General features: G+C 57.2%; 2 protein-coding genes across 3 annotated transcripts; one reads left to right on the forward strand and one right to left on the reverse strand.

The window, feature by feature from the left end:
* Positions 1 to 960: 960 nt before the first annotated feature.
* On the forward strand, positions 961 to 3783 carry THAP7 (THAP domain containing 7). Of its 2 annotated transcripts, XM_040464687.1 has the most exons (5): positions 962 to 1078; positions 1251 to 1330; positions 1751 to 1906; positions 2696 to 2836; positions 3024 to 3783. In XM_040464687.1, the coding sequence occupies exons 2-5, from the start codon at positions 1251 to 1253 to the stop codon at positions 3586 to 3588; spliced, it is 942 nt and encodes a 313-aa protein (XP_040320621.1). In that variant the 5' UTR covers positions 962 to 1078; the 3' UTR covers positions 3589 to 3783. The 2 variants fall into 2 exon arrangements, with proteins under 2 accessions (XP_040320622.1, XP_040320621.1); XM_040464688.1 differs by lacking the exon at positions 1751 to 1906 and having other exon boundaries at positions 961 to 1078.
* Positions 3784 to 4481: 698 nt separating this feature from the next.
* On the reverse strand, positions 4482 to 22037 carry LZTR1 (leucine zipper like post translational regulator 1). Its single transcript, XM_040464676.1, is given in 22 exon segments — positions 4482 to 5987; positions 6268 to 6348; positions 6436 to 6541; positions 7185 to 7334; positions 7428 to 7554; positions 8438 to 8594; positions 8901 to 9070; positions 9281 to 9395; positions 9397 to 9447; positions 9527 to 9622; positions 9804 to 9896; positions 10275 to 10385; positions 10527 to 10682; positions 11159 to 11360; positions 13308 to 13447; positions 14036 to 14093; positions 15128 to 15211; positions 15708 to 15816; positions 16308 to 16387; positions 17849 to 17905; positions 21280 to 21342; positions 21811 to 22037. Coding segments are annotated over 22 exon segments (2523 nt in total). The 5' UTR covers positions 22011 to 22037; the 3' UTR covers positions 4482 to 5870.
* Positions 22038 to 22047: the final 10 nt, after the last annotated feature.

Consider the following 22047-nt stretch of genomic DNA (forward strand, 5'->3'; position numbering starts at 1 on the left):
GCTCTGGAGAAAGATTATGAAGAGGTGGGTGTGGATTCCGTGGAAGCGGAGGCTGAAGAAGGGGAAGAATACTGAATGAGTGCCTCTGGCAACCATCCTTTTGTATCATCCCCATGATAACATTACAAGATATGTTTATCTATTAAAGTTTGTATATTGAATCATCATGTCTTTTGTGCTTTTGCCATAATTCCCGATCTAGACTCCTGCCTTTTCCAGGTGAATTTCCAGGGGAAAAACGTTTCCTCTCAAAAAATTAAGCATGTCTGTATGTCTAGTTACCACTTTAACCCTAGAAAGAAAGTATCAAAAGGCGTGGCTGAAGGAATTAGGAAGAATGCTTTGGTTACTTTAAATTTAGGCATTTCTTAAATCCTTCACCCATTCTTGATGTTCTTTGAAGAATGGAATAGTAATTTGGTTGTCTTCTAAATTGTGGAGTGGCTACTTTCACCCAGTCTTGTGGGAGGGTCCAGGGAGGCAGCCCCGCCCCAGTGCAAACTTATTTACTGTGAGGCTCTCATTCCTTGAAGTTTTTTGATTTCACCTGTAACTCAGCCGCGTGCCTGTCAGAAGGAACTGTAACAGGGCTTTCTGCCCATCACCGCCCACCCATGGCACCTCTCCCGGAGTAAGCTATGGGCACTGAATTTGTCGGGTTATATTGATCACGTATTCTGGCCCCTTTTACTAGTTGGGAGTTTCCTTTTTGCAGTCTAGCCTTTCCCGGGCTGCCAGCGTGGATCCCGGGACCCTGCCGGTTTCCCGCTGCCGCGCCAGCAGACCCATACACTACGGGGACTCTGCGCCAACGACCGGGGCGCCGCTCCTTCGGTGCCGAGGTGTTGACGGCCAAGAGTTTTGCCTAAATGCCAAGAGCCCGAGTGTACTACCGCGCAGGCGCTCAAGGAGGGTGGGACGACGCAGACCTGGCAGCAACATTACGCTCCCGCTACTTCCGGTGCCCGCTTCGCCCCGCCCCTGGGTCGAGTGCCTCGCTCTTCCGAGTCTCTATGGTATCAACTTCCACCGCGCTCCACTCCTCGCGAGACTTCGGCGGCGCAGCAATGGCGAGATCGTGAGTGCCGCTGACGGGAGTCAGGAGAACGGGCTGGGACGGGGCTCGGGCGAGATCGGGCCGGGGGAGACCCGGCAGGCCAGGGCCGCCAGGAGCGGAACGGCGGCTGGGGGCGCGAGGCCCTTCCGGGCCTGGAGAGCCGCCCACGAGCAAGCTCCCGCCTCTTCCCCAGATGCCGCGTCACTGCTCCGCCGCCGGCTGCTGCACAAGGGACACGCGCGAGACGCGCAACCGCGGCATCTCTTTCCACAGGTCAGCGCGCCTGCGTGCTGGCACGCGAAGGCTCACGTGTGCCTGCGCCGGTTTTACCCTCTTCGTGGAGCCACGATTGCGCATGCGCTTTCCTCTGGTTGGCGCGATGCTTGTATTTGTAGGGGGGAGAGGGGCGGGGCGGGTGCGACTGAGCCTAGGTGGGAGAAGAAGCATGGGAGGTCCACCAGCCTGCGTCCCTCCGCTTTCTGACTCTCACCTGCCAGGTGACGCTAAGGAAGTTGCTTTCCTCGAGGCCTCAGTTTCCTCATCTGGACCTTGGTGGGAGGTGTTTACCTGGCAGGGTTGAAGGGAGGTCTGGTGGTGGCGTGTGCATGACCAGTCCTTGCCGTCTGGAGTGCTTGAGCAGCTTCAGCCCAGGGCTACAGACACCCTGGTGCTTACTGGTTTGTGGCTCCGCAGACTTCCCAAGAAGGACAACCCGAGGCGAGGCTTGTGGCTGGCCAACTGCCAGCGGCTGGACCCCAGCGGCCAGGGCCTGTGGGACCCGGCTTCCGAGTACATCTACTTCTGCTCCAAGCACTTCGAGGAGAACTGCTTTGAGCTGGTGGGAATCAGGTGAGCCTCTGTGGCAGTGGTCACTGGGGCAGGGTTTGAAGCATCAGAGTAGTCGGCCGATTGGGGCAGCTGTACGGCCAGATGAGGACGATCCTGAAGCCACTGGCTGGAGCCCAGGACGACCTGGTTACGCGGTGTGGCTGCTTTTTCCCAGCTTTGCACCTCGGTGACAGTAAGACCCACCCCCTCAGGGTAACTGTGCTAGAGACAGGAGAGGAAAACATTAGCTTTTTCAAAGGCTATTCTTTAGAACCCCAGTCCTCCCAGCAAATCCACAATGAAATTATTCTTTAAAAAAAATTTTTTTTAATGTTTATTTTTGAGAGAAAGAGAGAGAGAGACAGAGCGTGAGCAGGGGAGGGGCAGAGAGAGAGGGAGACAAAGAATCCGAAGCAGGCTCCAGGCTCTGTCAACACAGAGCCCTGGTGCGGGGCCCGAGCTCTCGGACTGTGAGATCATGATATGAGCTGAAGGCAGATGCTTAACCAACTGAGCCACCCAGGCGCTCCCACAATGAAATTATTCGTTTTGGCTGGTCAGCCTAGTTCTAGTACGGTCTTTTTTTACACGTCTAATTTTGAAGAGCCCTGCAGGAAAGAGATTGGTGTAATTCTACCTAAAGTGGCATTCCCTAAACTAAGTGCTGGCAACATGCCTACCCACCTCCCACTGTGCTAGCATGGGAGAGCCTGATCTGGGGTGCTGGGGGCATGCTAGCTCTGTGTCCTGCAGCTGGCCCTGGGGGGCAATGCTTATTGTCCACCTTATCCAGGCTGTTTTTCCCCACAGCGGGTATCACAGGCTGAAGGAGGGGGCAGTTCCCACGATATTTGAGTCCTTCTCCAAGTTACGCCGGACAACCAAGACCAAGGGGCACAGTTACCCACCTGGCCCCCCCGACGTCAGCCGGCTCCGGCGATGCAGGAAGCGGTATGTGCTGTGGGTGGAGGGTGCCCCATTCCCACCCCAAATCTGAGAGACTGGGCTTTAGGATGTGTGCCAGCAGTCTTGCTGGACAGGGTTCTAAACCAGTAGAGTAGACTAGGGTGGGCCGGTGAAGTAGAGTCTGGCAAGGCCTTGGCCTGGCCTATTAGTGTGTGTCTCTCTTTTCTCTCAGCTGCTCTGAGGGCCGTGGGCCCACGACTCCATTTTCTCCACCACCACCTGCTGATGTCGCCTGCTTTCCTGTGGAAGAGGCCTCAGCACCTGCTGCTTTGCCTGCCTCTCCCACTGGGAGGCTGGAGGCTGGCCTCAGCAGCCCCTTCTCAGACCTCTTGGGGCCCCTGGGTGCCCAGGCAGATGAAGCAGGCTGCAGTGCCCAGCCCTCGCCGGAGCGGGAGCCAGAGCGGCAGCCATCCCCCCTTGAGCCACGGCCTGTCTCCCCCTCAGCCTACATGCTTCGTCTCCCACCCCCAGCCGGAGCCTATATCCAGAATGAGCACAGCTACCAGGTGGGCAGTGCCCTGCTCTGGAAACGGCGGGCTGAGGCCGCACTCGATGCCCTGGACAAGGCCCAGCGCCAGCTGCAGGCTTGCAAGAGGCGAGAGCAGCGGCTGCGGCTGCGGCTGAGCAAGCTGCAGCAAGAGCGGGCACGGGAGAAGCGGGCACAGGCAGATGCCCGCCAGACTCTGAAGGAGCATGTGCAGGACTTTGCCATGCAGCTGAGCAACAGCATGGCTTGAGTGAGGGGCTGCTGGGCCCGGAGCTGACTTGAGAGGTTGCCTCTTAGGGCTTCAGCCTCTTCCCCCCTTAGAATCCACCTGGAGAAGGACCCCATCTGAGCTGTGTCCACCAGACCTGCCAGATGCCATAATAAAGTGGATTCTAGGAGGCCCTGCTATGTGGCTCAGCTAGGGGCTGGGGCCCCTCCCCAATTATCCAAGCTCTCAGCGGTGAAGAGCAGAAAATCCAGCTTTTTGCCCACCCCACCTCATGCAACTCCAGTCCCCACAGGGTTTTGAGGGACAGGATGGTGTGAGCAGAGGCCAGCAACAGTGCCAGGCACCCTCTCCTTGGTACCTGAAACAGCCCAGACAAAAGTAGTCTAGTCCCTTTGAAAACATTTCTGAAACCCAGGCCAGAGTCAGTCTCTTTACAAGGACACCTGCATGGCTTTTATCCACTAGCCTAATCTGCCCAGCAGTCAGTAGGGTACAACATCTGAACCCCAGCCTGCAGACCAGCCACCCACTTACATTGGGCCTGGCTCATCTGAAAAACGGACAAAGATGGCAATTTCTGACCTAGTGCTACTATGATTGGCAAGTAGTAAGGGCCCAGCAAGTGACACTTCTAGTCCCCGGAGGTCTGAGAAGAGGTGGGGGAAACTTGGAGGCAGGCATGAAGACAGCAATCCTGGCCTCAACTGGAGTCCCCATTTTTCTTCAAGCTGACTGGAAAGTAGGCTTCCCTGAGTCTGTGATTGTAGCAGACGGTTCAGTGTGCAGGGTGATTAACTGCACACATGACCTCCCTGCTGGCCGTGGCTACAGTAGCCCCAAGAGCATAGCTGAATTCTCTCTAGTCCTGGAAAGTGCCACACAATGCTGTGAAATTGGCTTTCTAGGGTCCTTGATGTGTAACTTCATTTATTCATATGTCTGGAAGAAAAAGTCAAATGACCAGTTACAAGGGTCCACTGTAGAGCAGGGTTTGCAGTTGTTCACCAAGGCTCATCTTGTGCCAGGCCATTTCCTAGCTTGCCGGCAGCCTTATGAATGGACTCCTCTTGCCTAAGGATGCCCACCTGGGACCAGGGCTCCCTGTCCAACTACGTGGCACCATCTGGGGCTCTTCAGCAAGGGCCAAGGAGTGGCAAGTGCCATTGCATGGGGATGCAACTGGAGGGAGGAGACAGGGGGACTGTTTCCCCCCAACGTGGCTTCCTGGCAGCCAGGGCAGAAGGGTCCCTGGGGTTCTCGTTCCCAGAGAGGAGGCAGAAGTGCCTGTTGTATTAGGGTGGACTCACACAGGGCCTTCTGTTGGGGGGCAGGAAAGGACATGGTGCCCAATCCTTTAGCTTCCCAGCCTAGGCAGGAGCAAGGCGGCCTTGGGACTTCAGGATTTCTGCTGCAACCCCTCTCCCCTCCCCACCCCATATCCCTGGGTATCCCTAGATGTGGCTGGGAGTTGCTGACACGGATAGAAGACCGGATGGGATTGGCCAGTCTCAAGCACTTGGGCCACATGATCCATCCCCAGCTCAGGGACAGCTGAGGGCCGGAGTCCACCCGTGGGGCCTGTACCCATGAGGTGTAATAGGTAGCACTACTATGGTCTTAATGGCATGTCTATGACAAAGAATAAATACTTAGGGACAGATGGGGACCTGGGGGGGGGGGGCACTTTCACCGACGTCTCCCTGGCACAACTGGGGACTCCTGATGTGTACACAGTAGAGTGGGATCCTGCAGCCCCTCTGGAAGCCAAGGCCCAGTTCGGCATCAGGGCCCTTCACAAAATTCATCCTGAGTCAGATTTCATCTGCCTGTTACTATTGTCCACCCACAAGCTCTGGATGACAGTAGGGGCCCTTAGAGCAACCCCAGTGAAGGTGAGGTGGTACTATGTAGCCCACATCAGGGGTCTCGGGGCAATAGGATCCAGTGGCCAGACCCACAAGCCATACACAGTCCCTGCTGGATGGGCAGCCTCAAACCAGCTCCACAATGGGCTCTCCCCACTGCTGGGCCCTGGCTTCCCACCCACACCTCCAACTGAGAGGGTGCCACCCAGGGGGTCTGTTTTACCATCACTCCCTGTGGGACTTGTCCTTAGCAGTGAAATGGGGCATCCAGAGCCCCCCATGTCCTCTTTCCCTCCGGAGACTCTGGGCACCCTGCCCCTCGGCTGGCAGGTCCAACCACTCCACCTGAGGCCTGAGCGTGGCCAGCATAGTCTGCAGTGGGCAGGGCAGGAACAGGCATGGTTATTCTCCTCGAGTGGGCCAGCACCACATGGGGCCTCATATGTCAGCTCCAAGCTCTGCGCACTGCTTGTCAGAGATGTGGGAGGCCAGGGAGTCTATGATGTCAAGAAGCAGCTGTTGGCTCAGCGAGCGCAGTGTGGGCAGCTTGGACACCTGCAGGAGGCAACCAAAAGGCCCAAACAGGATGGAACCAGATTCCCATGAGGGCCAGAGTGGGCTCCAGAGTCTCGAAGGAGCTCAACCAAGCCAGGGCACAGGCTGACTCCAAATGGCCAGTGGGTGGGTACTCTGCTTGGCTAACCCCAGGGACCACTGCTGCAGGAGATGAGCAGATTCCACGCACCCCCACCCCACACCTGGCCAAGGCTAACGCGGGCAGAAGTGGGTCCTAAAGATGGGTTGGCAGGGAGTGCTGGGCTGGGAGGGCCCTGACCTTGGTGAACTGGTGCACGATGATGTGCAGGCAGTGCCGCTTCATGTCCAGTGCTTGCGTCTTGTCAGCTGCCTCCAGGATCTGGAACGGCAGGTTCCTTGAGGTGCTGCCCCATCCCTCCCCCACCCGCCCAGGTTCAGGAAGGCCCATGAGCACCCGCCGAGCTACCTGCAGTACATTCTGTACTGTCACGTTCATCTCCAGGTTCTGCTTGCAGTACGCCTGCAGCCGGTTGTTGTAGAAACCGTAATAGTAGGGAGCCGCAAACAGGTAGCTGGGGGCTGGTTAAGGAGCTGCCAGCCAAAGGAGCTCGTCCTCCCGCCACCTGTGCATCTCCCCTGGGAGGGTGCAGCTGGAGCCCCGCGTGCACCAGGGGCAGAGGAAGCCTGAGACTGTGGCTGCCTCCTCCTGTGTGCTCAGAACAAGGAAACCGCCCCCCACCCCCACCCCAAGGGACCAGCACAAGGGCTCCAATCCAGGCAGGACACTGACTTGCTCTCTACATGGACTCTGAAGCCCTATTCAAGATCCAAAGAAAACCCAAAATCCTCTCCCAGGAAAATACCCATATGCACATTTGCAGAACTAACTGTGGCTTCACAGAGCCCTGAAAGGCATCTTGCACCCATGTGCAGGCCCCCATGAAGTGACATGACCAGGAATCACTCCACGGTGATCTACTCACCTATAACACAGGACCACTTCCTCTGGGCAGTTGTGAGAGTCAAGAACCCACCCATCCCTCCCAGCTGCCAACCTCTCTGTGCCTGCTGACCAACTGCTGGGAGAGCATTAGGTACCAGGAAATCCTCAGGAAATCGCTAGGCCAGAACCCACCCACGAGGCTCCAAAGCTGCCTAAGCTGGGGACTCGGACCTCCAGAGGTGACCTGGGAGCACCCATGGCAGGGAGGATGCAGAGAGTCCTCGGGCGGCATGTTGACCTCGCCGTAGTAGATGTAGCGCAGCATGGACTCAAAGGCCTGCCTGCTGGGCACCATCTCCCCGATGGAGATGTTCACCTGCCCGTCCTCGGGCATGAAGGACCGGAACATGGCCTCAAAGTAGCTGCAGACAGGGGCATTCGAGTCCTGGCTCTCGGCAAACAGAAGCTGTGCCCAGGACTGCCCTGCCCTGCCCTGTAGCCACACCCCCACCCACCTGGAGCGAGCGGCCAGGATGGCCTTGTGGGCCGGTCTTGGGTGCCCATCCAGCAGCAGAGTGATGTCACAGAACTCTGCACCTGCCCCCTCCAGGTATGCCTTCATGTCCTGGATCAGAGATGTGCCTGGTAGGGAGGGCAGGGGTTGGTGTAGAGGGACCCCGAGCAGATGCCTCCTGCCCCTCTGCAGACTCAGCCATCGGATTTGGGCCTCAGGGCCCCAGGCACTGCTTCCTGGACATCTGCCCATGCTGCTGCCCTGAACAAACGTCTCCCAGGCCAGAAGGCTCACTCTGGCCCTTGAGGCACTAACAGGCCCTGTTACCTTCTCCCCTCAGCCCCAAACACGGCCCTTAGGCCTGCCCGACCCCCAGAGTCTGATCTCCCCAACTCAGCCCACTGAGCCCTCCTCCCTACCCTTATGCTTGAGCCCCCTCTGGGTCTGGCAAGCACTGTGTCCCTCCTTGTGTCACCCAGGGCCAATGGCCAGATGCAGCACAGACCCCAGGGAGAGTCAGGGGATGAAGGAGATTGTGATGTCCCTCCCCGGACTAGGTGGGCACAGGGAGCTACCAGGAATGTCTGAAGTCTTTGGACTGAGCTTACCTCTCACTAGGCCCCAAAGGGTGGGCATGCCTAGAAAAGAAGCTTGCAACTAGTCACTGACCCTGAGCACACTGCTCCCAACAGAGCTGTCAAACCTGATGTCAGGGCAGGTACCCTCACTAGAGTGGGACCCGTGCTCACCTCTGGAAACGGGCTCAGGAGATTCTCCACCCTCAGGCACACAGCTGTGGTAGGATGCCCCATAGGTCAGGGGCTCTTCCTTCCAATGAGCCTGACCTGCCTCCCTGTCTGCCCATGCAGGAGCCCCAGGAGCGCTCTGGGCACCCCCGGTACCCACACCCCACCCTGAGGGCCTGGCAGGTACTTCCATGGCTCCCAGGTCTCCACCCAGGGTGAATACAATCCCGTTCTGCTGCCTCAGGGATGCGGACTGGATCCCTACCAATGTCCACGGGCTGCTCTGAGGGAGCACGGGGAGGTGGCTGCTGCTTCCGCCGCACAATCTCCACGATCAGTGGGGAAGAGAGGCGTTCAAACTCCTTCATCATGATCACCTGATTGAAGTGGGACTCCTTCACCACGAAGTTCAGGCAATGCTCCTGGGACACACAAGCCGGAGCAGGCAAGCAGGGTCAGGCCTTGGCCGATGGGGCAGCAGCCTGGGCAGGAGGACTTGGGCCGGGGCAGGGAACAGGGGGCTTGTGGCAGGGGTCGGCAGCCTGGGGTAGTGTTTGACAACGGGGTATGGGGGCCCTGTGGCGAGAGTTGGCAGCCCGGGGTGCAGGTTGGCAGCAGCAGGGCAGGGGCAGCAGCTTGCAGCGGGGGTCAGTAGCCTGGGGTTGGTGTTGGCAGCAGGGGACGGGGGCCTGTGGTAGGCGGGGTGGGCCATGCACACCGGCCCGCACCTTCAGCTGGCCCAGCTGCAGCCTGGTGGCACTCTCACACACAACCAGCACGTTCTGCAAGTCCACGGAGGCCTCGATGTACTGTCGGCACAGCTGCTCCAGGCGGCACAACTGGAAGCTCAGTGCCAACTTGTAGACATCCATGATGAGCAGCACATCCTCCACGTGGCCTGCATCCAAGAGCTCCCTGAACCTCAGAGTCATGGAGAGAGGGAGAAGGTGCGGGGCAGGGCGGAGGGGAGGACAGGGTCCAGGGCTTCTTTCAGAGGAGTGTGGGTCTGGGTCATCAGGCAACTCAACCACACCAGTGGATATGAGTGGTGGTGGCCGCCAGGCCTCAGGCTGTGTGCCTGTCCACCCTGTTCCCACCCCCAGCGCACCTTTCCGCGGGTACTTGATCTTGTCCGTGTACAGGAACTGCATGAGCACTTCAAAGGGCCGGGCCTCGGCCTCGCGGATGGCCACGTGCAGCAGGGGCGGCCGGGCCCCCCCCGACAGCTGCACCAGGGTCCTCCTTGGAAGCGGGGGCTGCCTCCTCCTCCAGCTTCTATAGGGAGAGGAAGGGGAGCTCAGGGGCACCCCACAGATGCCACTGTCCTGGCAGGAGGGACTGGGCAGCACCTCACCTGGGCTAGCCGTTCCCGTGCCTGCATGATCTTCCTGCGGAGCCAGCGGCTCCGAGCGGTGACAATGGCCACATGGCCCTGCACACACTCCTCCTTCTGGAGCAAGAATGACACCTTGGTGGGGAGCACAGAACCCTCATCCTGGCTGGGACGGAGGCCCAGACAGCCAGGTAAGGGCTCTAGGACTCCAGGCACAAGGGGTAGGCCAGCAGTGCCTCAGGGCACAGCCTCCACCCTGCAGTACAGGGGACAGGCTGGGCATAGGGAGGGCACCCACCTCGCCCAACACAAACTCCACGTCGCAGAACTGGCGGCTCTCCCACAGCCTCCCGTAGTCCTCATGCAGTGTGCACTTGGGGTAACAAGAGAACTGTGGGAGGAGACCCAGTGTTGCCCAAGGAAGCCAGCACTGGCCCAGGCTCTGCCCCCCTCTAAGCCACACTGCCCAGCCCAGCTCAGCCCAGCTCCCTCCACTGGCCCAAGCCTGCTCCCCGGCCTCCACTGGCTCCACTGTGAGCCCCCAATGTTGCCCCACCCACCCCACCCTGCACAGAGGTTCCTCAGACTGCCCTCGGCCTAGAGTTCCCCACCCTGTCTTCCAGACTCCTCGGGAAGGCTGCCATCCCACTAGACCCCTGGCTCTGGTCCCCTTGGACAAGTCCCACCCCTACCTACGGGGCCTCAGTTTCCATCATCTGGGACCCATCCACCCTGGCTGGCTCCCCTGCAGTCGGTCCATGAGCCCCACCTGGAACCTGTACATCTCCCCACTGCGGATGTTATTGTCCACGGTGCCCCCGAAGATGTACATGGCGTCCGAGATCACAGCAGCTGCGTGGAAGAGCCTTCCGCTTGGCAGCTGGGTGGAGGTGGGGAGGGGAGGAGATAAGTGACCCTAACAAGTACTTCTCTAAGCCTCAGTCTCCCTATCTGTGAGAGAGGCTGACCACAGGACTGGCATCAGGGAGTGATGGAGAGGAGCGAGGGCGCCAACCCTCACCTCTGAGGCCGGCGGGGCAGGCGGCTTGGCTGTGGTGGTGCCAAAGTCCAGGCCAAACACATCTCGGGACTTCTTGAAGCCACCCCGCTCCTCAGAGGCCAGGGCAGGCGCCTCCTCAGAAGCAGATGCTCGCTCTGGCACCTCAGCCCCACCGACCTGGAGGGGAGAGACATGCGGGCATGGGACCAGTCAGCAAGGGCCAGGCAAGACACCACAGACCAGCCTCCTGCTGACCCTGTTCAAGAGTGAGAGCGCTCTGGGGACAGGTTTGGGAGGGGAAAGAGCCACAGGATGAGGGAGCTCGCAGCATGGCTGAGAAGGGGAGCCAGCAGCAGTCAGGGTGGACGTTCTGGGAGAACATCCTCAGCACCATGCAGATATGATGGGAAGTGAAATGTTAAAAGCCTGTAGGCTGCAAGATGGAGAACAAGGGCCCAGGGCCTAGGGTCTGGTCAAGGCAGGCGTCCAGGGCTGAGGGCCTCAGTCATCCGGGCTTTGCTCCTGCTGGCCATCTAGAGCCCTGGGAGCCCTCTGAGGCTGTGAGGAGCTGCAGGGTGGTGGGAGCAGGTGAATCAGGCCTCCCAGCCCTCAGGCCTGGACAACCCTGGCCACCTGTGCCCGGAAGCACTCACCTCACTGTCTGAGCTGGGCTGGACAACCTCCCAGGTCTGGAAGTCCACATCATAGCAGTGCAGCTCATTGGGCAGTGTGTTGTCTGCCGCACCCCCAAACACGTAGAGGTGGCGGTCAAAGGCCACCATGGTGTGCCCATAGCGCCGCTGCGGGGGTGGTGGGGAGCCACGGAGTAGGTGCTCGGTGGGGATGCGTGTCCACCTAAGGGCACATGACAGTAAACTAGTGCCAGAGTGGGGGCTCCTGTTCCCCCACGGCCTCCACCTGGGTTCTGAGGCCTCCCCACAGCAGGCACCAGCTGGAAGTGCCCTGAAGCCCCTGGGGAGACCAGCCGGGTCAAGGTAGGGCATGCACTGCAGGGCATCCCCTTTTGCTCTGGCACCAGCTCTGCCTAGGTCCACTCAGCCCACCATGGGGTCCTGCCCGAGTCCTTTTCTGTCTCCCAGCTATAAACCAGGCAGCAGTGGCAGGCAGGAGAGGTGGCCAGTCTCTGTATGGTGAGGCAATTCCACTCTCTGGGGGAATGGAGATATGTCCACCACTCCAACATGTGGGATGATCCCCACAGCCAAGGCCTTGCTCCTGGGAGCCACCAGGACCCCACCTCCCAATGCTGCTCCTACATTCTCTACCCTCCCAGGAATCCCCAACAGCTTCCAACGTATCCTCTTTGGAACCCAAACAGATCCTGGCCAGGTGGGCCATGCCATCTGGCTCCATGCTGACCCCTGCACCTGGCACATGCTGGGCTTGACAGGTGCCCCTGCTGCGGGGAGGTTGTCCAGCATGCAGGAGACCTGCCTGGGCAAAGCCCATCTCCAGGTGGCAGGGGTCCTGAATGCCCATCTGGGAATGGGGTAGGGCAGAGGTGCTCTGTAAGGACCCCAGTGCTAAGTGCCTCACACCAGCAGCCCTCTGTGGCCCCATGGGGAATGGGCCCTATGTGATGCCCACACCACAGGATCTGCCCACCTATGCACAGCCTAAAGGCCAGGGTGTGTTCACTCTCACCTCTGTGTGTGTGGGAGCAAAGGGCACAGGCATGACACTGGGCAGGTGGCTGTCTGGGGGCTGGGAGCAGGCCAGCCCGAGGAAGGCAGCACCACACTGACTCCACCCCGTGGGACTCCTCTGCTGCCAGTGGCCCCCGGGATCTCCTAACACCCAGCCTGGGCTGGTGCTGGTGGCCATACCTCCCCTGGTTTTCTTCCTACCCCTGTCCACTCTGCCCCCAGCTGCAGCTCTGCCCCCCATCTCTGGCCTGGGTCCCCCACCCCACAGCCCTCTGCTCCCTCAATGCACCTTCCTCAGCCCCCACATCCCTGAACAGTCCTCAGGCCCTGCGTCTCCTCCAATACCTGTACCTCCTTGAGCACCCTTCCCAGATTAGCCACTTGTCCACCTATCCAGAGCCTGCATATCTGCCCTTCAACCCCTCCCCACATCTGAGCCTTCTTGGCCTCTACTTCCAAGCTCTCTCACCTCACCAGGTCTGTTCCTATTGGTGCTGAGCCCTCTTTGCTGCCCACTGCTGTAAGCACCAAGGCCAGGATGGAGAGGCAGGCTGGCTCAAGCCCGGCTGCTCTCATGAGAGCCACAGGAGAGCTGGGTGGGTGTCAGCGGGATTCCCTCTGCCTCAGATGCCTTGACCTTCCTCCTTCTGAATGGACAGTGCTGGGCTCCAGGGCAACTCCAAGTCCCCTCCTGAGCCTCCCTGGCTTACAGCAGAAGCTCCCTGTTCCCTCCCCTCCATTCACTCCCAGAGCCAAGACCCAGTCTGTGCCACCTCCAGGGCTCAGTCCCCATCACGAGGGCTGGTCAAGGACAGCATAGGCTGGACGCTCTCAGGGCCTGAGCACCCCTCCAGGTTTCTTCCATCGTATGAGATCTATTCCAGCCACATTTGTTACTGGTGACACTGACCAGGCCGTCTGTGGGGCAGGAGCCGTCCTTCACACTGGACAGAGAGAGAGGCCAGCTGAGCCCCATCTTGCTGAGCTGTAGCCACACACTAAGGAGCCTGCTTGCACAGTCTGTATGAAGGCACCTGCACCTCCTTGCTCTGGAAGGGTAACTTGCCCTGCTGTGTCGGAAGCTCACGAGGACAGCTCCAGACACAGATGTGGGTGCCACCACCAGAACACTCACGTCTTGTCCTTGAATTCAAACTGGAAGAGGTTGTTGGTTATCTTGGCTCCACTCTGCCCTGAGAACACAAACATCTTGTCCCGGCACACGGCCACTGGGAAGTTGCAGCAGGATGGTGGGATCTCACCGCTCTGCGCTACCTGGGGTAGGGAAGGCAGCTCAGCCCGAGCCCTCATGGGACCGGGTTCACAGGGTCGAGACTTACACTGCTGAACTGGGACTACTTTCATTCTTGAAACTTCTGTGAATGAGGGTTCATAGATTAAGTTCTATGGAACAGCTTAAAGCCCCACCTCATCCACCTAAATGGGCCCAGTTTTTAACAACTGGGGCTAAAAATCACACATGGGGGGAAAGAAACTCCAGGGGAAAGAATGGAGCAGATGGACAGATTGCCCAGAAACAGCAGGGAGCAGGACACCAGACAGCATGCTGAACTTGCTGTGTTCAAATGAGGGTGGATTCTACCTAAGTGGCACCAGTCACCAGGACATGCTGCCATTTGAAGCACAGAGGATTTAGTCACTAGGTGAGTGCTGCTGGAATTGGGCAGGAAGTCAGCAGGGAGGGTGAGGCTGAGGACAGGCTAGGATTTGGCAAAGAGAACAAAGCAGCCCCTCCCCTGCCCCACCTCTGCCCCTCCATTGCCCCTCCCCTCCCTGCCGGCCCCACCCTGGCCCCCCAAGCCCCTGCCTTCCCTGCCTGCCCCAGCCCCCCAAACCCCTCACCTCCTCCCAGCATGTGAGCTCCCGGTCCTGGAGGCCAATGGTCCACATGTCATTCAACCTGCATTAGGACAGAGGGGTCAGGATCTGCACAGCTGGAGCTGGTGGCAGGGTGGGCCTGGCCGGGAGAGATGGCTCCAGGGAGGAAGGACACATCACGCAGGACTCTGATCAGGGGCCTATGGAGTAGCCATGAGGTGGGGGCTCCAGGGTCAGGGCCAGGGGGGATGCACTGAATCCCTGCTAGGTATCCCCCCAGCCCAGACAGGAACACATGGTCTTAAGCACAACATCTAGCCAGTGTAGCAGGGTCAGTCCCACTCGGCAGACCCCCGGGGCTCGGAGAGGACTTCAGAGAGGCAACACATGCAGAAACCACCACTAACATCGCATCCCTTGGAGCGTTTGTTTGTTTCAAAAAAAATTTTTTTTTTTAGTGATTTCCATACCCAACCTGGGGCTCGAACTCACGACTCCAAGATTGAGACTCACATACTCTTCTAACTGAGCCAGCCAGGTGCCCCACCTCTTGGAGTTTCTATAATGCTGAAGTCTTGGGGAATGATCACATGCTACTTTTGTAATCAGAAAAATGCAGCACATCCTCAGATAGCTGCACAAAAATGGGCCAGGCTTGCCACCTCCTCAGATACCCCCAGGAGGGGTCTCAGGGGTGCCAGGCCTTCTGACCTCTGTCGGGTTGGGCAAGAGCTCCACTCAGTTGCCCCTCACCTCCATCCTACCCATCTTCTTCCCCTCAGTCCTTTTTGTTTTCAGTTTATCTATTTTGAGAGGGCAAGAGCGCACATGCACACACATGTACGAGTGGGGGAGGAGCAGAGAAAAAGGGAGAGATGAACCCAAGTGGGCTCCGTACTGACAGTGAGATCATGACCTGAGCCAAAATCAAGTCAGATGCTTAACTGACTGAGCCACCCAGGCACCCCAGCCCCCCACCCCGTCCCTCCTGTCCACAACGCTACCCTCTTGAGAAACCCCCACCTGAGCCCTCCCATGCCAGGAAGTCCCGCTCTGGGCCTTGGTACACTTACAGGGCTGCTCAGGGGCTGGGTACACGGGCTGGGCACCACCTACCTGGCATTGCCATCATAGCCAGCAAAGATCCACAGCTTGTCACTGTATACCGTGGCGCCATGGGCAGACCTAGCGACCGGCAACCTGTAGTGTGATGAGGGAGGGGGTGAGGAGCGAGGCCGCCCAGCACAGACCTGAACCTTGTGGCCCCATAACACCAGCCGGGACCCCAGGGCCACTGTGCCTACATTTGCTGACACCGGGGCTCTGGGATGCCATCTGGGTGTCATAAGGCTGAGCTCATGAGGCAGGGCAGTGGGATAAGGAATTCAGATGCCCACAGGGTAAAGCCCTCTCCCAGCCACCACCAAAATATCAAAGGGGGATGCTTGCAAAACAGGAGAGATGCGCCCATCAGCAGTACATCAGGGTCCCTTCTGCTCTCTGAAAGGAGAGAATCTAAGAGCAGGGCAAAGGCCTCAAACAGGCACAGCTGGGAATGAGCAGAGCTCAGGCCTCTCTGAGTCTCAGGCTCTTCTTCTGTAATGCTATAGGGGCCACATCCCAGGCCGGCTGCCACCACGGACCCAATGCGGTAGCCACTCGATCAACCCTGAAAGGTTTCAGCAAAGTCTCTCACCGTCCTTCAATTTTCCACTCTGTCCACTGGCCAGTTGCAAACTTATATTCAAAGAGGTCGTTTTTATTCTTCAAGTTAGAATTGGAATAAATGTCCCCAGTGTAGCCCCCTGGGTAGAGAGAGGGAGAAACTGTCACACCCAAAGGCAGCATCTCAGAGTCTCTAAACCCCAGGAGGTGGGGGCAGAATCTGGCCTCACTTAAGATGTATTCTGGGACTCCCTCCATAAACTTCGGGGAACACCTACTGTGTGCCTGACTGTGTTAGGCTCTGGGGACACATAAATGAGCAGAACCCTGTGCTCTGCTCCTGGTGGGGTGACAGAGGAGGGAGGAGAGCCACCTTCCAGCCCAGTCACAGAGGCAGACAATTCTAAACCTGGGAAATTGGGACAGTTAGGGAAAGGGGCACATAGGGCCACAGGGGCCCTTGAGAGGCCCCCAAACCAGTGCAGGAACTCAAGACTCAAGCAGAGAAAGACAAGGCATGGACAGAGAGAAGTTGGCCATGCACAGCATGTGAGCCCCAGGCCTGGGGCAGGACAAGGGTGCTGTGAGCCCAGAAGAGGGCACAGTGCCCAGGAGAGAAGAGGCAGCTCACCAAATACAAACATGCTGCTCCCGTAGACAACGGCTGAGTGGTGGTAGCGGGGGGCTGGTGGGGTGCCTGTGGTGAAGGCCCTGGTGGGGGGGAAACGGAGAGTGGGTGTCAGCAGGGGTCAGATGTGCAGTCCATGCCACACAGGGCAGCCCCTGCCACCTCCCTGATTCCTTTCATTTTTGTGTTTTGTAGGTAATACCTATGTCATTATATAGAAACGTATAATAAAAGTTGCCAATAAGGAAAAAACACAAAACCAGAATTAAGACTTGTATATAATCCCTTTGCCAGAAACTACCCTTTATACCTTGAGGCCACCACCCTCCCACCCCGTCACCTTTCCTATTCATGTTTATGCCTCCGAGTAATTTATGAAAATGGAATCACGCGGTAGATATGTTGTAATATCTGCTTTTTCAGCTTAACAGTAAACTGTGACTAGGTCTTCCTGCCACTCTCCAATCAGCTATACTTGTGTTCTTACAGCTGCACTGTGTTCCACAGAGGTAGTCCATGCATTTTATTTATGGAATTAAAAACCCATTTATACTGCTTCCCTGGGGCTGCTCCTTTTCAGACTTTTATGCTTAAGCAATTATTAGTAAAGGACTGTAAAGTCTTTAGAGTGATTTTAAACATTAATCTGTAACTATTGGTTATATTATAAAACTAAGTGTGAGAGGAACAATAACAAATTTCTTTGGCAATATCAGCACTACCTAGGTCTCCTGGGCAGAGGGTGGGTGGCACACAATGATGCCACCCTGGTTTTCCAGGCTTGGCAGGTATGGGTCCTGGGCCTGGACATCCTCCTCCATCAAAGGGGTGTGGTGAGACACCCCCCCCTCCCCAGAGGACTGCTAGGGACGGAGGGCTGCACACACAGCTCCTGCAGAGTGGGGCACCCAGGGGACTCAGAGGGTCTGTGCTCCTGCACGAGCAGATGGTAGAGCTCAGAACACCCAGTATCTTCTAATCCTGGGATCCCTTTCTCCCCCTCAGCTGTGAGCTTCCCCCTGGGTAGGGCTGGACTGGAGGAGATGGGCACAAATATGCAGTGCTCAGAGAGGGCAAATGTCTTTCCCAAGGCTGCACAGGGGCGAGGGCCATCCGTGGCAGGAAGCCAGAGCTCTTGTATTGCCCACTACCCATGTGGGGTCTCCGGGCAGAAGACGGGCCCCACAGTGTCAGTCCTGAAAAGACCCAGCAGCCGTTCCCCACCCCCACCCATGTTGGCTCCCAGGACAGCCGCTGGCCCAGGAAACAGGCCCAGTGACTGAAGGGCTCTCTGGAGGCAGAATTTGAGGACCAGCAACCAGACCAAACAGATCCCCTTACCTAACAGGATTCAGAATAATCAATCCAAGTCGTGGACTGGAAAAGAAACCCAGGAGAGAGAGGGAAAGACTAAGGACCACAGCTGTCTCCTTGCAGTTTCTCCCTAGCTCTCCCCAGCATGACCCTACTGGCAATCAGGGCCCAGCATGGTGCTACAGACCTCTAGGGGAAAGAGGGGGACCTGGGGCCCGGAGACCACGTACCTACACCAGGAGCAATCCTTCACATCGAACCGCAGGAGATCGTTGAGCATGGTCTTCCTAAAAGACAGCCAGGGAGAAGTGGGGTCAGTCCTGGTCTGCTCTCCAGGACCCAGGAGATGGACACTGCGGCCCAGGGATAGGGGTGGGGACTGTTGTGGGGACCCAACCAGGGCTAGGGATTCCCTAGAGAATCCAGCTGATTCCCAAGGGACCAGAGTGATGACCACAAAGAAAGCTCCCCAGCTGGTGCGGGTACCAGGCTACCAGGCTGCCAGGGACCCGCCTGCCTGGGGTCAGGTCCAAAGTCTGATCCCAGCTACCCAGCAGCTGGCTTGAGGGTTCACACCTCACCCCAGGCTCTAGAACCCCTCCTCCCACTCCCATTTCTCAGCACCTCTTTCTTGGAGGCTGTGCCACCACAATGCAGAGCTTCCCAGGGGAGGCCCCTTTCCTCCTCTCTGATATTCCTTCCACCTCTTTATTGCAAAGCCAGTGTAACTACATTAAAGATGCACAATAAAATGGAAAACAAATCCACTGGCCACCCACTAAAACCTGCAAGTTACTGCCCAGCCCTTGTCAGTAAGAAGGAAGAAGGGAGTCAACCAATAGGAGCCCAGCATCCAGGCCTGTATGGGGCACCCCCTGCACCCTTCCCTCAATCTGCACCAGGGGGCTGCACACTCCACCTGTCTCTAGAAAAGAGGAAGCAGCCTGGGAGATAAAGGGCCTGCCTGAGGCCATGCAGCCTGGAAGCCAGGAGCTGGGAAGCGGAGATGTGACTGTAATTTTTCCCCTCCCATTTGTCCCTCCTTGCTCTCTCTCTCCCCCTCTCAGATTCTGCAGGAGGCTTTCTTTCTTTTTTTCTTTCTTTCTTTCCTTCTTTTTTAATTTTTAACGTTTATTCATTTTTGAGAGAGAGAGAGAGAGAAAGAGAGAGAGAGAGAGACAAAGTGCGAGTGGGGGAGGGGCAAAGAGAGCCAGAGACACAGAATTTGAAGCAGGCTCTAGGCTCCAAGCTGTCAGCACAGAGCCTGACATGAAGCTTGAACCCAAGAACTGTGAGATCATGACCTGAGCCGAAGTTGGACGCTTAACCAACTGAGCCACCCAAGTGCCCCTATTTCTTTCTTTTTTAAATGTTTATTTTTATTTTTGAGAGAGAGAGCAAGCACAAGCAGAGCAAGCGGAAGAGGGGAGGGGGAGGGGCAGAGAGAGAGGGGACAGAGGATCCAAAGTGGGCTCTGTGCTGACAGCAGAGAGCCAGATGAGGGGCTTGAACTCACACACCGTGAGATCATGACCTGAGCCAAAGTTGCTTAAGGGACCAAGCCACCCAGGGAGCGCCATCTTTCTTTGTACTCAATCTTTACAAAGTTGCAACCAGAGTGAGACAAATCCTGTTTCTTAATGCCACATTATAGCAAAGATATTTCTGCTTATTGCTACACAGTTACCATGCCAACCCTACCTGCTATAGAACACTCCTGGGAATGTGCCCACCCACTGCCCTGGACTGGACATCAGGCCTTTTCTGGTTTGGGGGATTCTCATAAAGCCTGCAGTGAACACCTGTGAGCCTTTTCCTATTTCATCCTGTCATGTGACACACATTTACTGAATTGTTTGGGTGCTGGGTTCAGGTCTCTCCCCAGTGGAGGAGACAGGTAACAAACAAAAATAACTCTGAGGTAATCTATGTGGTCTGTACTCTTACCATGGAGCCAGTAAGAGGTGCAGAAGGGGACGGGAGGGCCACAGTCCAGTTGACCCAGGCAGTCAGGAAGGCCTCCCTCACAGTATGTTCGGAAGAGAGGCAGGAAGGGTTGGGAAGGAGGGAATAGCCAGTACAAGGGCCTGAACAGGAGGATGCTTGGTTCAATCAGAACACAGCAAGGCAGTGATGTAGCCCAGTGTAAAACAAAGGCAGAGGAGCAGGGCAGGCACAAGTGTATAGGCCTCTCAGACTGCCAGGACAGTTTGGGCTTTTACTCAGAGAGAGGGGAGCCATCCCAGGATTATGTGCTCAGGAGGCACACACTGAGACTTGCATTTCAAATGGATCCCTCTGGCTGCTCATAGGGAAACAGGCTGTGGGGGAGACAGGCTAGAAGCCAGGGCCCCGCCCAAGGAAACCCTTCTGTCTAGTCTGCAGGTACTCATGGGGTCCTTGTATCCTACTAGCTCCAGGTCAGCCCCCGCAGAGGGAGTCCTGAAGGACCAAGGCTGCAGAACCAACCAGAGGCCAGTCCTTCTGGGCTTCAGGCCAAGTCCTGTGGTTGAGAGGCAGGGACAGACTCATGGGCAGAATCGGTCATATGCAAACACCGCACCTTCAGTACAGCAAAACCTGTCCTGAGTCTTTCACAGGTTTGTGCTCACTGACCCTCAGGAGCAGGGCATATGGCCACCCCATATACAAAGGAGGAGACCAGATTAGTGGTCTTAACAAACCTGCCTGAGCTCAAAGCCACAAAGCTCTAACTTGAACTGAGCCTGGTCTATCCGGGAGACCAAGCTTCAGCCCCACATCTAGCAGGTTCCCAAGCCTCCCAGACCCCTGGTGAGCATCCCTGGCCTTTCCTGATGACATAAATGAATTAATGGAGGAGGGATGCCCTGCCCAAACTCCAGGTCTGGTGCCACTCTGTACTCCCCCACCTCTGGGTCATTCATTGCCCAGGCGGATCCCTCCGATTGGAACCCTCTTCCTCTTTTCCCTGAGTCACTCCTACTTATCTTTCAGGCCATCAACCCCTCCAGATTGGGCTTCCCTGCCCAGATCAGAGCCCCTTTTCCTCTGCAAGCATGGCCAGCTATGCCCACACCCAGTACTTAACATGGCCCAGCTCATGATAAGAGCTAAAATAGCTCTTTCCCTCTGGGAATGGGTCTTAAGGAAACACCACCAGAAGAAAGCAGCTGCACAAACCAAAGGTTTACCTCAGCCATTATCTCTCACCAAAGGAGACCAACCACAACTTAACTGGGAACAGTTCATAGGATGGAGGTGTGCCCACCAACAAAAACATCAGGTCGGTGTCAGGAAAGTTGTTTCCCAGAAATTTATGGCAGGTGAGAAAACCTTTCCAAAAAGTGGAAAATATGAGAAATAAATAAAACTGTGTCCTCCAAACACTCCCATGTGAGCATGAGGATAAGGCCCAAAAAGGAGTTCAGTGAAGGGAAAAGTGCCTGGTGAGAGCGACTGCCAGGGTGGATGTGTTTCTTTCAAGGTTGTGTCCACCCAGAACAAGAGGAACATTTCTGTGTCCCAAGCATGTGCTATCCACTGAATGCTGTGCTGAGGACCTTGAGGCCAGGTAACCTCAAAGACGGAGAAAGTGAGACGGAGTGATTAGCTAACCTCATCCGAACCACCATGTTCCTCCCTCCCTGGTCCAAACACCCTCATGTTCATACTCACTCACCCATTGTCTCCACCAAATACATAAATGGCATCTTTATAGGCCACCACTGTGTGCTTGCTGCGCCTGGAAAGGAAGAATGGGTGGGTGGCAGTGAGTCCAGGACCCTCCTGGGGGCACCCAAGGAATGAGACTAAGCACCCGGGCTGGTGCAGAAATTAGGTAACACCTCTCAACTGCCAAGATTGATAGAGATCCCTAAATTCCACCTGTACCCCAAGACCCTGTATATGGGAACCAAAGACATTGCCCTGGGACTCTCTGGACTCCGCACCCCACTGCAGAGCCCCCGGGACCCCAGCTCCAGACCCACAAACACAGCTTAACTCTAGTACCTGCCCCAGGCCACGCTGCTCCAGGACTCCCTCAGGACCCCCTCCCATGGCCTGGACATCATCCTGGACACCACCACTTCCTCCCCACCCCCCATCACCAGATCGCTCCTGGACACCACGCCCCGGCCTCGGTCCCTGGACCCCGCCCAAGACCTCCTCAGACACCCCCCTACTCCAAGACCCCTGAACTCCGCCGTACCGGGCCCCCACGAACTCGTCGCAGGGCGGGAGGCGCCGCCAACGATGCACTGTCTCGAAGGGCCCGAAGTTGAGTGTCAGGTACTCAACACTGTCCGAGCAGCTGTGGTCAAAGTCCACGCTCGGAGCTACCTTGGACCGTGCGCTGCCTGCCAGGGCCCCGGCTCCGATCGGGCCCCCCGAACCCCCCGGCCCAGCCATCCCGGGTCCACGCCGGCTCGGCCACTGGGTCCGCGGG

Source organism: Herpailurus yagouaroundi, unplaced genomic scaffold (assembly GCF_014898765.1).
Source record: "Herpailurus yagouaroundi ecotype Mexico unplaced genomic scaffold, PumYag 490, whole genome shotgun sequence".
Taxonomy (NCBI): Eukaryota; Metazoa; Chordata; class Mammalia; order Carnivora; family Felidae; genus Herpailurus; species Herpailurus yagouaroundi.

Bases quoted from the DNA above. Each gene is read 5' to 3' on its own strand.
- THAP7 (XM_040464687.1), top strand. From the start codon at position 1,251: ATGCCGCGTCACTGCTCCGCCGCCGGCTGCTGCACAAGGGACACGCGC. The intron at 1,331-1,750 runs GTCAGCGCGCCT...GTGGCTCCGCAG, and splicing joins CGCGGCATCTCTTTCCACAG to ACTTCCCAAGAAGGACAACC. The intron at 2,837-3,023 runs GTATGTGCTGTG...CTTTTCTCTCAG, and splicing joins CTCCGGCGATGCAGGAAGCG to CTGCTCTGAGGGCCGTGGGC.